Source organism: Amblyomma americanum, chromosome 8 (genome assembly GCF_052857255.1).
Source record: "Amblyomma americanum isolate KBUSLIRL-KWMA chromosome 8, ASM5285725v1, whole genome shotgun sequence".
NCBI lineage: Eukaryota > Metazoa > Arthropoda > Arachnida > Ixodida > Ixodidae > Amblyomma > Amblyomma americanum.
The window spans coordinates 53755525-53770364 of record NC_135504.1 but is presented as its reverse complement, the minus strand read 5'-3'; the positions used below and the strand labels follow the sequence as shown (position 1 = coordinate 53770364).

Below are 14840 nucleotides of genomic sequence, written 5' to 3'. Positions count from 1 at the left end.
TGGATAGCTTTATTGCTATTGTAGTGATATTGCTCCTATTGCTGCTGTTATTGATATCATAATGCTATCATAGGTGGCAGGCTACACCGCTGACAAGTAGACCATGTGACCTCGGAACTTTTGATCAACCCAGTACATTCTACGAATTAATAAACTACAATCGACACTAGGTCACTGGTGTATAGTTAACTGGATTATCAACTACTTATTACACGGGACACAGTTTGGAGAAATTAACCATCAAGCCTCCCATACAGTATATGTCGTTCCGATGTACGCCAGTGTTTCGTCTTGGTGCCTGTTCTCATTCTAATTTTCATATATTATCTAGCGATTGATCTGAACGTTAATATACGACCCATTGCAGACGACCCTGTAGTTTTCCCGAAAATAATACAATATATGAGCATGGAGCCCTTAAAAACGCCCTGGAAACTATAGTTAAATAATTCACTCACTGCCAGGTGACGACGCTACTGAATGTGCTATTATGACGATGTGTAGGAAGAAGCGGAAGTCCGACTTTCCGTACACTATTAATGAAAAACCGCTTACTGCAGTAAGTGAACTTCGGTATCTTGGCCTACTAATAACCGATGGCCTGAGATGAAATGCTCACGTGGTTGAAATCTTCTCAACAGCTATAAAACTACTGCTTTTTTAGACGACGCCTCTCATTAGCCCGTTATCAAACTAACCTGTTAGCGTGCAATGTTTTGGTAAGATACGTTCTGGAATGTGCTAAAGTCGTTTAGTGTCCTGATACTAAAAAAGATATAACCAAACTTCAAGCAGTTCAGAGAAACGCATTGAGGTTTACATTTAACTAATACAAAATAACTGATTCGCCTGCTAAAATGATGAGAACAGAAGAAACCAAACGTGTACACCGGTGCTAAACTCACGCGGCTGAGAGTCATGTATCAATTAAGTTTTCGGAACCTGAAACTGGATGTTTCAAAAATATATTTCTCTATCCAAGGCAAGATTAAAGGAAGTGTAAAATGAGTACCATTTCCATACTGTCTGCTTTAAAAACTCATTCTTCCCACTAGCAACTGAAGAATTGAACAGCCTGGTTCATTAATTACTAAGCGTTCATCACTTACCAAATTTAATATTCAAGTTGACAGCATGTTGTCTTACTAGGTAACGATTTCTTAAGCGCTTCTGTGTCGTTAGTGCATTCCCTTGCTTTTTGTACTTTTTCATGCTTAAACACTTTATTCTATCAATGCAGCTTTAGATCAACTAGTTACGAATAAATGTTACTGCATTAGCAGTTTACACTGATAATATTTATTGCATTTTGTCTGTCTGGTCTGTATATTCTTTTAAAAAGCTTTGTTTTCAAAATTTTCTTATACTTTGTACATCGTCGCCGATAGTAGCCTTATTTCGTTTTATATTTTATTATTTACATCACAGCTTTCTTGCATTCGCATTTAGCCATTTGTTGTCTTTTCCTTCACATGCTGACCAGTTCAATGTTCTTGCCATTTTAGACTGCTATTCGTTAGTCCGACGATGCCCTGCTGCCACAATAACAAACTGGATTAGCAACATTTGTAAATGAAAATAAAGTATGATAGGCACGCTCGAGCCACGTTGTCTGCTCTGGTGTTCAAGCGGTTCGCCGGTTTATTCTTTCTATTCTGTTCTCCGCTGGTCTATTCTATTCCGTTTCCAATATAACGAGAAAGAAGTGCCACTAATTGTCGTAGCGTGAATTTGCTGGTGCCAGTAATACACATTGAAAGTGGAAATAGCAAGTTTCAGCGCTTTTGTGGAAGGGTAGCAGGACCACGTTAGTTCAGTTGACATCAGCGTGATTATATAAAAAAAGCGGTGTCTTCCGACTAGAAGTGCTTACTTAAATACGTGACACTATCTGTTAATAAGCACTGCTGAACACGCAGGGCTTATAAGGACATTTCAAAGGCCAGAGATTTGTGGGTGACTCATTCTGTATCTGCCATATGTAACAGTATTGTATATTACCTGTAGTCACCTATGTATCAAAATCGTGGTAGCTAACGAAAAGCGTTGATCTTAAATTGAGGACAACGCAGCGAGACAAGAAAACGGAGTAGGCAAGGGAACAAACGTGGATTAATGACAACCTAGTCGAAATGAAGCACAAGAGATAAGCATGAACAGGGTATGTAATACGAAGGCTTGATAAGTGAATTGCTAAGGATAGCGAAATCAATTCCAGGTGAGGTGGCCGGATGATAAAAAAAAGTTTCAGGTGATAACATGGCCTCAGCTGGCACAGGGGTTGTTTTAATCGATAGACATGGAAGAGGCTTTTCTCCTGCATGGGCGTAATCCGGCTGAAGTTGACGAGCATGAGTCTCTAAAGGCAGGCCTCGTTACTGCATGTGTGCTTAGTGATATGGTGCTTTATTATCTACGTAGACCGAAAGGCGACATAATCATTTTATTCTAATTCCATTTCAATACTTTTTTTTCACTTCGCCTGTGCTTGATACTCTTGCTAGCTATCACTGGAATCATTCAGTCACACGAACGTATGGTAAATATCGAATATAATCGGACGAATGAAATAGTTTCACAAGTGCCTTGCATTTACTACGTGGCTTCCATCCCGTGTTTGAAAACAAGCTGTGTGCTCAAGGCGCGGTGCCTGTCGCCTGATAAATGAAAATGATGAACAAAAAACCCGTAACAGGGCGCAGCTTGATTCATAAACTATTGATAAACGCATTTATTGGTAAACTTTTTCAACTTGTTTTCGGTGCAAGCAACATGAAAATCGCTAGGTCTTGCTTGTCTGTAATGCTTAATGCGAAAATGTCCGCTGCTAGATTTGTCAATTGCACGTTTAAGGGCGTCTTCATTGCCAGTGTGATAGATTTAAATTTCTATCCAAAGTGCATTCTCTGTCCAGCACTCCGCTTTCACACCGGATGGTTTCAAAAGCTGCCTGCACGATAGGCTTTGACTTTACCGAACGCTGTGACTTTGCATAGTGACTTCAATTTCCTGCTACTTTCTTTTGTCCTTCGTCTTTTTGTCCCCTCAGCCCTTTTCCCGCCTGCAGGGTAGCAAACCGGTTCTTCTTCCGGTTAACCTCCCTGCCTTTCCTCTCCCTCCTCCTCTTCGTTCATTCAAAAGATGGACAACGATTTTTGTCCTTTGAGCTTCGTTTACCCTTGGCACAGTCTAGAAAGAGAGACTCACACCAGGCTTCCAGCGTCCCCGAGCCAGCGGTACATTATCATGAATTTTTAACACAAGAGCACGTCTACCTAGACTCACTCCAGAGAGTCCTCCTAGCACCTCCATGTAAGGGAGTTGAGGCGCCTCCTATACGTCGTGAAAATTTCCAATAAACACAGATTTATTAGCGATTATTAAAGAAAATAAAAATGCAGTGGTATGGCTAGCTTGGGGAAGAATAGAATCACCAGGATTAACCTCTGTGGCCCCATTGGTTTTTAAAATATTCTTACATGCCCAGCAATTCTGGACAAGAGCATTTTTGAGCGGGAAACTGTTGATGAACGTGATTTTTTCTTCATTTCTTCTTTAATTCTCTCCTTTATCCCTTCCCTTACGGCGCGGTTCAGGTGTCCACCGATATATGAGACAGATACTGCGCCATTTCCTTTCCCCTAAAACCAATTATTATTATTATTATTATTATTATTATTATTATTATTATTATTATTATTATTATTATTATTATTATTATTATTATTATTATTATTATTATTATTATTCATTTAATTGAAGATTTAACAATAACAATCAATATATCCGCAGATCACCCGAGGGCAGTCCTGTTTTTTTTCGATTAACGGTTTAGCTATCGGCAAAGGCGTTCTCCGTTGGTTTTCTGCGGCAGTCTTAACTAATTCAGCGGACTGGATGGAAACCCTTTGAAGTAAAGATTTCGCTACATATCGGAAGAATGGACCATTACTTTCAATATTTTCTATAAAAGTTTCTTACAATTTTCCCGTTTCAAAATTGTTGTCCGAAAATGTTGGAGATGTTCATAGATCGACACCAGAAATTCTTATTCGACCTTCCTACATACTAAACAAAACGGAGTAAAAAGGAGCAAGCGCACTCTGTTTTATAGAATGAAGTGCACTGGAGAAGGACAGCTTACTCGCTCTTTACTCCCATCTAGGCTTATTTGTGTTTACAGTGTAGCAATAGCCTGTGATTGCGTAAACGACTGCAGCCGGCTTACTTGAAGCCTCCGGAAGGGCTGGGGACCGTAGGTACTGATGCTGCGATGCTCATGCTGAAGTTTTCGGGGCAGTAGTCCAGGGACACAGGCATCCTAACTGGGTTTGCTCCTTTGTGGATGGTGTACTTTAGATGCCATAGCTGATACGCTACTGTAATTATTGTTGCCACACCGGCGCCCTGTGGAAAAAAAGGCTGTTACTGAAAAATGATGAGCCTTTTTTATTAGAGCGTTAAATGAGGCGGAAAGCTCCAGCAACAAATAATCGGCGGCAATTATTTGACTGACCCAGAAAAGAATGTTGTTCTAATATATCCCGATTTTCAAGGCTGCACCAATAAATAAAACAATATGTAGTCTCATGCTTGACGTTTTTGGATGACAGAAAAAAAAGCGTCTGGAAAATTGCTGACAACTTTTCAGGACTACTTCTCGAACATTCACGCGCTTGCAATAACGAAGAAAGAATTACAGGCGCTCACGGATTAGTAGGGAAGCTAAGCTCTAACTAAACAAAACAGCATAGAGGTTGCCTCCTGATTCAACCATCTAAAGGTTTTTTATAAAACGCGAGCAGCGCATCATCTGGAAAGAAGTATTGTACAAACTTTACTGCATATAAATGTGGAATTCGAGGTAGCGAAAATTACGCCTTGTGAGTTCAAAGACCGCCAAGGATGATTCGCAGGACGCATGTTAACACCTAATGGTAGGAGCAATCGGAAGGTGTGAAAACCATCCTAACCGAAAGCTCTTCCGGACATAGCTATCTAAAATCAGGCAAATCGAAAAATGTCGCATTCCTCGCAAAATCTTTTCGTATTAATTATTAGTTTTCTTTACGTGTACTTATGTGAATTAAACATCAAATTCACAAGCGTTCTGCAAGCCGAAAGAGGCAAAACGTGCGCAGCCTATAGTGTCCATTCGCTTCGGCAAAGGTGAGTTCCGCGCGCGCTTTGACAGAATTCACAAAAAGAAAAGCGCCTTCTACGCCAACGTGAATATTTCCCGAGCTCAGAATGTGACTGGTAATGCATTCACTATGAGCATTCTTTTCTTATGCCAGTGTTCTCAGAGTAACGTATTTTAATAAAAATCACAGAACACTTAAGACTGCTTACTTGCCGCCACTGCGAAAGCTTTTCTGTGTCATCGTGGGCTACTAGTCAACTATATTTGTTTACTAGGTAGTACTATTTAGTAAGTACTATTAACGCCCTAAATGCATGTTCGGTGACGGCTTTCAGGAAAGACCAGGCGGCATACGCGTACATATAAAGGGTCACTTTAACCTAGCCCCCCCGCCCCTTCTTGTCTGATGATGTCACTCCCTGTTTCACTTCCGGGCCGGTTGCTGTTACTTACAGTTCCAGGACCATGGCAACGTCACACTGAATATTTGCGGCTTGGGCTCGAAACCCGCTTCAGAAGAAATTTTGTTTTATTTCCTCATGATGTAGGCACTTCGATGACGTCGTGGGGTCACGTGGGATTTATAGCCGTTTCTCGTGGACGTCCGGTCAACGCTGTATTTTGATTGATGTACCATTTGGGGCTCTTGCCTTAATAAACTCGCTTCGTTGTCTGTATCTTGTCGTGTAGGCTTAGCTAACCGTATAGACCCACTTGTTGAGCAATCAGAACGCCTTATGTCCCTGTGTACACAAATGTGCACTCAATTTGTCTTGTGTCCACTTCGGTGGCTGCCGAGATGTAATGTGCCGCGATTTGCTGGAGATTACAACGTGAACCCTTTGCAATAAGCACCGCAAAGAAACTGTCGGCGAGGCTCGAGAAATGAACGCAGAAGAGTGTCTTCAAGATGGACGTTACACCTACGCTCCAGAGTGGCCCCGGAAGGTATGCGTATTCGTCGCTTGCTTTGTACGCTTCAGCATTTTTGAAAGCTGTAAAATCAGCTGAAGTGTTCACATAATGACTATTTTTTACGGAAACGACTCAAAGGAAGTACAATTAGCATCAGGAAAAAAGTGTAGTGCTTTATAAGCAGATATCTGGACCGGAAAGAAAGTGCATATTTAATCACCACCAAGGGTGGAATTTTTTTCTGCTACTGGAGTACGTCCTCTACAGAAATTTGAAATCTGTTTTCTTTCACGTGGTTGACAATTCCTTACTAAAGTGGACAACTGCACTAACGGGAAGAGGATCGCATGCGATTACCTATTTTGTAACTCTAGTACCTCACCCGGTTATCGTGAGGTACTTGAGTTACAAAATTTTGTTATCGTTGAAGATTTTCTGAGAATTTTTGTTGCGTAAAGAAATAGAAACTTCACGACGCAGCCGAAGCATGTAGAAAGCGCATATTATGCACTCACTTTTGAGTGGACGAACGGGAATAACAGAGCCAGGATACACAGGCCGACATGCGGTGACGCAAGGCATGAGTATATCATGAGGAAGATCTGTGAAAAAAAAAGGAAGAAAGGCACATAGGAAACATGTCAGGCAGGGATAAAAATAATATTTTCGTATGGGCACTGCATGAACGCAAGATGCTGCAAAGGAAAAAAAAACGCTAAGAGAGACAGGCAGTCCACTATATATGTGCTCTTAGCTTTTCTAGTTTTGGTGAGTTGGCGGTCGTTCCGAAAGTAGTAAAGACTCGCGCATGGGGCTCGCACCAACTGTTATTAGGGGGCCTTCGTGATCCCGCGTAATTTAATGCCAGTGGCTTAACTAAGAATCTAAGTTGGTAATTAAGGAGCGTTATCAGTTGGCGGCGTCCGTGTGCTATGCGATGTCAGTGCACGCTAAAAATCCTCAGGTGGTCGAAATTATAACGGAGCCCTCCACTACGGCACCTCTTTCTTCCTTTCTTCTTTAACTCCCTCCTTTATGCCTTCCCTTACGGCGCGGTTCAGGTGTCCAACGATATATGAGACAGATACTGCGCCATTTCCTTTCCCCCAAAACCAATTATTATTATTATTATTATTATTATTATTATTATTATTATTATTATTATTATTATTATTATTATTATTATTATTATTATTATTATTGGCGGAAGCCGAAAGACCAACGCGTACATTTTTTCTCTGGCTGTCTTTTGCTTTAAGGGTATTGGTTTCGAAGTAAAATTATCCTTTTCAAAATACATTTCTCTCCTGCTGACAGGCTGAAAGCAGACCATGCCATATGAGCCGTCACTGCCTTAACAGCAGCGTTCGCTTTGCATTGTAAGGCTTATATAACTGCAAGGAATGCTGCCTTCAGAACGAAGGCATTGACGTATACCAGTGCTGCCAAGCAAGGAATACAGGTATTGTTCTCGTGAAAAACAAAAGGCGACTTACAAAACGTAGGCAGATTGCTGCTGCAATCACGCCTTCTGTGGTTCTGGTTGCCGTCACAATGTCCTAATTACATGTAGCCCTCGAAACTAAACGATTATTTTCTATTAGAAGCTGCTACAGCGATCAAGAGTGAAGGAAGCGGAGTTTGGTAGTGAGCTGGTAAATTAAAATGTTGCAGTTACTTTCTGAACTACCACAGTTACACGCCGCATTGTAGAAATATCGAAAGCTGGCTGACTTTGCAATTGTTCATTACGGGCAAAGAGGAGAAACAACCAATAAGAGAGGATAGAAAGGAAGGCATGCAATCTACACGTATAGCCCATCAATTCTTTCGCTGCTCGCCCGATATCAGCCACATTGAAATTAAAATTTTTGTCCTTTGGTTTTGAAGTTTGTCTTTTTACATTTTTCTTTGTACTCCGCTCCTGTTCGGGACACATGATCTGCAGTATGTCATGAATAAGAAAATACTTAAATTACTGAACAATAACGATTTCTTTTCTTTTAACCTTTAATCAACGTAATTCTCCAAGATTTAAAGAAGTCTAGCTGTCTCTCTAGGCGTGATAATCTAGCATAGAGCGCAGACAGCTAGACCCACAGGAAACCATAACTCGGCAGCCTGCGTGCCCTGTGCCACTTTTCTTTGGTAGCTGGGCTCATCATATTGAAAAAAAAAAAGGTACTCCTGTTTCGGATTCTTGCTCCCTCTACACTAGTGACCAAAGTACTCTTCACGATTGTTCCTGCAATATGCATACGTCTTTTAATAATCTCCCACATCTTTCTAGGGGCGACGTCCGTTGTACGCTCATATCACTCGACCCCATTCGGCTTTAGGCCCATTGTTCTTTTTTTTTTGTCTTCATATCTTCTCTTCACTTTCACCCAGCCGACAGCTACCCTTATCCTGGCTAACGCCGAGCCCCCCTTTTCCTGGCGTTTTTCTTCTTTATTGTCTTTTTCTTTCTCTGATGAGAGCAACTTGTACAACGATACGGCGTTGCATTGCGGCATTCAAGTTTCTCAAACGGTCCTCACTACTGAGTTGGGTATGTGAGTTCACATCGGGCAAAGCCAGAAAAGAATTCGTGGGGATCTTATATGAGGAGCAAGGTGATGATTTACGTACCCTTCCTAAAGAGCCCATGTACATGCACAGCATGCTGTATATTGTCATTGTAACTCCCAAGCCGAAAGCTGCAAAGAAAAAAGAAAAATGGTGTGAGTAAGGTACATGGCGCGTTAGAAGATTAGCAAAGTGGCGGGTGCATATATATAAAAACTCGGCCATACATTTACGGCAAGAAAAACTGCACTCTCACACACAGTAAGCCGTCAGCGGCAGGTGTTTCTCGTAAATTTGGGCGGGAATGCGCCAGTCATGTGTTCTGAAGTGAACTATTAGTTGGCATGGTAAACGGAAAGATACCTTACAAGTGACGGTTACACAGCAAGGAGATCCTTAGCTGTGTAATCCATATATCATAGCCTATTAGCCCAAATCACAACGCACCTCGCTGCTTGCGTTCCATGAGGTAGCACAGATAATTTCTAGCAGCAGCCGTGGCTATGCTGCACCAGCACGTTTTTTTTTAAACCTAAGTGCCGTCGTTCATGGCGGAACCGCTGACCAAAGGCCTGTTTGTTCATTTTGGCATTGCGTGACCCTACATTCTTTCTGTCAGCGTGCCTTTGAGGGTTGTAACCTAGAGACATGAGAGCACTTATTCATTGGAAAACCTTCATTCATGACTTAAAAATGGGTACTCATGTGAAGTAGGATCCACAGTTTGTCCTGGTTTTTGTATATTGTTAGTCTTGTCATTTATACCCTTTTAGTTTTCTTTTTTGATGTTGTAGATGTGTGCGCATTCGTTTATTCATTGAATAGACAACTAGTTGCGCGTACAGAAATTCTTCTACCTACTACTGTTAAGTCAATAATTTTGCCGTATGCTACCTCTCCTGTATTGATTAAAGTCTCTCTCCTGTGCAAATTTAAATATGTCTATTCTAAAGAAATGACCCAAACTATATGCATTTCTTTTGCCCCGTCATGCCAGCGCTATGTTTGTTGAACTGCTGGCAGATCGTAGTGCACATTCTCTGCACGACACATTTGCAATCTTTTACTGTATGTAATCTAAGGCTATGCGTTGCGGAGGAAGAGGCCAAGAACCCTCGTCCAGTTCCTCATGGAGCAGCTTTTTATTTCTATCCTTGCGTGCATTTGTGCGTTGAGAGACATGCTGTACAAAATGAATTGAAAAGTTAAAATTAATTGATCGAATTAAATACTTTGAATTGATTGTTATTAATATGTGCGCTATTAAACATTTCATTTTTTTAAGCTTGCCAAAACAACGTTCGTCTGTGTACCCCTCTTGTGGGAAGAGCCTACGCAGTATAATAAATGTGAATTAACAATTAAATCTATCACAACTTGTCCCTAAATCAACCAATTAATAACTAAATCAATCAACTAAGTCATCTGCTACGGAACGGAAGGAAGCTCGCCTACGTCCCTCAAACTTCCGGTCGAATCCAGAGATCTCGGTGGAGCATGCCCTTACAAAAATTACTTTAGACAGTCTACAGACTGTCCATAGACTTCTGTCTATAAAGTCTATAGACTGTCTATAGACACACTATAGAAAACAGTCTATAGACAATGCAAATCCTATAAGCAGTCTATAGACAATCTATAGAATTATGCCCACACACTTTTAGTAGATTGTTGTCTGTAGACTATGAATAGACAAAAATAAATATCTATAGGAAGACAATAGAGTCTATAACAAGTACGTACACTGTCCATATAGATCGTTTTTATAAGGGAGCGACCGTGACTCGGTGTCTGCTCCCTGTTTACGATTGGAAGACGCGATCCGCGGACCAGATCTGCAAATGGAATACAGCTGCTTCGATAGGAAGCAGAGACGTTGCTCCGGAAGTGCCCTGACCTTGCGATTGGAACTCATCATTCCTTATATATAATTAACGGAAGCGGAGGTCAAGGTACTCGCATGTGTGCCCTGCCCGTGCGGAATACTTCCTTACCTGAACCGCGTGTAATCCACCGCACGTGTTTGTGGGCTTGCTTCCAGCGAGGAGCAATGACATCCACGTATAGAACAGCTGCTTGGGAGTTGATATTCGATGAGGTTGTACTGAAAGGCGGCAGGATAAACGTGAATGTTGTCTACTGAAGCTGCGCATTAAACATAGAAAAATGCGCACTTCGTTATTATGTCCGAAACCTGAAAAAGCTAGCCGATAAAAGGAGTTCATATCATCATTCCCACTGAAGGCCAGGTTGTTCCCTAAAGTATTCCCCGTCATACACATTAAACAGGAGACGCATACTGAAACGATGCCTTCCCTAACTTCTTTTGTGCTCGGAGGTTTGTGCTTTTGAGTTCATGTGAACTGTGGCATTGCTTACAATGAAGGATCCTGAGGTCACGTTTTATCCCAGTGAGCAAGGTTAAATTTTTTCTATAATGACTCGGTAACTTTTGTTTTGTTGTTTTCCCTCACACGCTTTTTTGTTAGCTTTGGTGAATTTTTAAGCATTTGCTCGTGTCTAGTGGAAACTACAGCTGAAATTTTGCGCATTAAAACAATAACAGAATGGAACTATTGATCTGAATGAGCAGTAATCAGCACATAAAAGTAAACCAGCGCATTCAGCTAGACAATACGTCGCTCTGACGAGAAAGACACCAGAGCATTCATCGTTTGTGTTACTTAATCATGCAGGAGTCTAAGCTGCAGAACTTATTGGTAGAGAACTTTGACTGGTTGCGGCAGTATACTATTTTTCAAGGCAAAGAACCTGCTCTTAGCTAATTTCTATCAACACCATAGCTTCTATGTTGACTAGGCAGTATACTATTAATTAAGGCAAAAAGCCTGCTCTTAGCAAATTTCTATCAACATCATAGCTTCTATATCGACTAGGCAAAGAGCCAATTTTTAAGCTTTCTGAACAACACGTAAACGAAAATGGCTGAAAATGGCGCAGGGTGTGTTCTTTCATTTCGTATCAGTACAATATGAGGAATGTGCCCTTCGTTCGATGAATCGACATGGAGCTGAATTTAAATATGCTGTGTGGAGCACCGCATCGAGAGAATCTTCAACGCCTTAAATAACGTCACTCTACATCAGAATAAAAAAATCTAGCCAGCGCAGCGTTTTATGTAAATGGTATATATAGTTGTGTTTGGCACCGCAGCTCGTGATACTGATTGCGACCGGAGTACTTTCAGTGCGTTGAACAAGTATTGTCTTTTTGTTGTCTGGCATAGAGAACTACGGTGAAAGGAATTTAGGTGTCGGGTATGCTCGTGACAGGTAGTTTATTGATTCGCAGGCGTTGGACATAGCTAATGTTAAAGTTGAAAGCCGGAAGTCTAGTTTCAGAAGGATATTGTTTCATTCTGCCATGCAGTCCACGGTAATAAAGAAAATCTCTAGGCCCTGAACGTTACAGTCCGAAAGTCAAAAGTTGCTCAGAATAGCCGGTGGTTTTTTTAATCAGATTAGTGTTGCAAGATTTGTGCGCAAGCTTGATTTATCCGTGTCCAACAAAAAGCCGTCTGAGCGTAATGCAGTGAAAATGTCAGAGATCAGCGCTGAAAACTGAAAAAAATGATCGCGCCACGGAACATTCTGATGTGTTAATAGCGTATAGACCGGAGGAAGAAATTTGGGGCAGCGGGATGAGAAGTATTGGGGTAGCAGCACAGGTGACACAACTACAGCTGGAGGAATGTCAGAACGAAACATTTCGGCCGTATGACCTCTGGCAGGTTGTTCACGCATATACGCTTTTCAGAGTTTTTTCTCAAGAAAAATTCAACTACAATTTCTGTGGACGGTTGACATGATATCTCAAGAGTTACCTGGTAGCGGCGCACACAACACCGGCGAGGAAAAGCCCAACAAATCCAGGCACGTGCACCAGTTGCGTGTTTACGTAGTACGGCAATATCTGCATCATATCGTAAAGAAGTGATAGCAAGGACTTCGCAAAAGGGTCACTCCATGCCAAACGTACCAGAGCTTGCCCCATCCGATCTCGTGCATAAAAATTGTGGCTCTTTATTGAACAGTCTAAAGTAATTGCCGTTATTAATTTTGTGGGTAAAAATTCCTGGTGATATGACGGCGCTTTGAATTTCTCATTGGAGGGCAAAGGTTGGTCTCACAAAAAAATTTACAAAACATCGAATATTTTACATTTGCGCTCGAAACGTTTTTAGAGGTACCGCATGTTGCATCGCGGTTTCTTATCGCGTAGCAAATAAATTATTAGTACAGAGCGTTTATGTGGATTTAAATCATTACTTTTCCATAAGAAACACAGAATTTGCTACTTTTTTATACTCTTTCGCGACATTGCTGAGGCAACATCACATATTTTGGCACATGTTTATAATACGTGCTATCTCAATAAACTGTTTTAGCTATATTGCCACACAATATATATAAGAAAAAAAGTAGAACTTGGAAAAAGTGCGTTGTGCCGCGATTTCAGCCTTAAATTTCGTATATAGGCGTTCGTAGTAAAAAAATATTAACTGTAGCTCAATTGATATCTGGTTTCATTGAAACGTCCCTTAGCGATTTATATCGGAGCCATTTTTGTTTTAATCGAGAAAAAAAAATCAATTTTAGCGTCTACCTCCAGACCTGGCTTTCCCGTACTTCTGCCGCACTGCTCGGCATGCTTTCGCCGCTTCCCGAGAGTCATGCCTGCCCGGGAAGCGCACTTCAGCAAACATTAAAGAGATAAGAGTGCTCCAGGGGGCTCTGTGTCTGCAACGAAGCCTGTGTGTGGGCAGCATGAAAAACAAAAGTGGTCCCCCAGCGCCGTGACTACCGCCACGATGTGTTAACAGCATGTCTGAGTACGCATGGCGAAGGGAAACAAGGTTATGGCGTCTCCCATGAGCAGATCGCTAGGCAACTGAAAAGCGGTGTTGTGACAGGGGCAGCAAGGTGGCTTTAATAAGCTACGCGCGGTACGTAGGACGTCAGCTACTTCGCTACTTCAGCAGTGGTGACGGAGGCAACGCAAGCACCTATGCATAAAAGTCAATATGCGGCCTTTGAAAATCGTCATGGAGTTGAGCCAACGCATTTCAGGTATTACAAGAGTAATTTAGACGTTAGAGGAAAGCACGAGGCTTTGTCCTTGGCGACGCGACGTACGTTGGTGCGGGTGTGAGCGGAGTCATACATTGTTCAAAACGCGAGGTGACTGAATGTTGAAGAGGCATCATCTTTAACGTGCACTGACATTGCTGTGCGGGGTCAGTGCACGCTAAAGATCCCCAGGCGGTCGAAATTATTCCGGAGCCCTCCACTACGGCACTTCTTTCTTCCTTTCTTCTTTCACTCCCTCCTTTATCCCTTCCCTTACGGCGCGGTTCAGGTGTCCAACGATATATGAGACAGATACTGCGCCATTTCCTTTCCCCCAAAAAAACCAATTAAAATTAAAAAAGCATCTGATGTTACAACGAAAACGCGCGCCCGCACGAAGCGAAGAGCCTTGGCTAAAGAACAGCGCGTTTTCGCTGTAACTTCAGATGCTGCGCTTCAACATGAAATTACCTCGCGTTTTGAACAATGTATGACTCCGCTAGTAGCCAATTTTTTAAGATTAAACAGCATAATAAGGATTGACAAAAACGGTGGCGAAAACCGCTCTCTTATAATGCACAAGTGCAGCTGCGCTAAACAATACTTTATGGCGCTGATACTATCAAGAACTGATGGACATATAGGAGACAAAATCCTTTCTTTCCTACTAGCCGCCGTGGTGGCTCAGTGGTTATGGCTCTCAGCTGCTGACCCAAAAGACACGGGTTTCATCCCGGCCGCGGCGGTCGCATTGCGATGGCGGCGAAATGCTAAGTCCCGTGTGCTGTGCGATGTCATTGCAGGGTTAAGACCCCCCCCCTCCCCCCCTCCCCCCTCCCCCCCCCCCCCAGGTGGTCGAAATTCCGGAGCCCTCCACTAGGAATCTCTCTTATCCTGAGTAGCTTCGGCACGGTAAACCACATACACCAAAGCAAACTATCGTTATCTACTACTTCTACCAGACATTTACTTAACTGCTTCTATGCATGCCTCATCACAGTGACTCCACTGGTCTATTTGACGACAAAGAGAAAGATGACACCATGGACCTTGTCGGCAGTTCCTTCGTTGAAACCAGTGCTAGAAAAAACATACTTTGTTCGTAAAATAACTCGATAAAAAGT

The 14840-nt window shown here is 42.0% G+C and overlaps 1 protein-coding gene across 2 annotated transcripts in view; it reads right to left on the bottom strand.

Annotated features, from left to right (window-relative positions):
* LOC144100330 (sodium-coupled monocarboxylate transporter 2-like) overlaps positions 1-14840 on the bottom strand; it is a 33323-nt gene that overhangs the window by 4110 nt on the left and 14373 nt on the right. For both annotated transcript variants that reach the window (XM_077633306.1, XM_077633307.1), the window contains exons 8-12: positions 12471-12559; positions 10621-10730; positions 8690-8757; positions 6574-6660; positions 4229-4407 (exon numbers count right to left, since the gene is read on the bottom strand). In XM_077633306.1, the coding sequence (XP_077489432.1) occupies positions 4229-4407; positions 6574-6660; positions 8690-8757; positions 10621-10730; positions 12471-12559 (533 nt within the window). The remainder of the gene's footprint in view (positions 1-4228; positions 4408-6573; positions 6661-8689; positions 8758-10620; positions 10731-12470; positions 12560-14840) is intronic.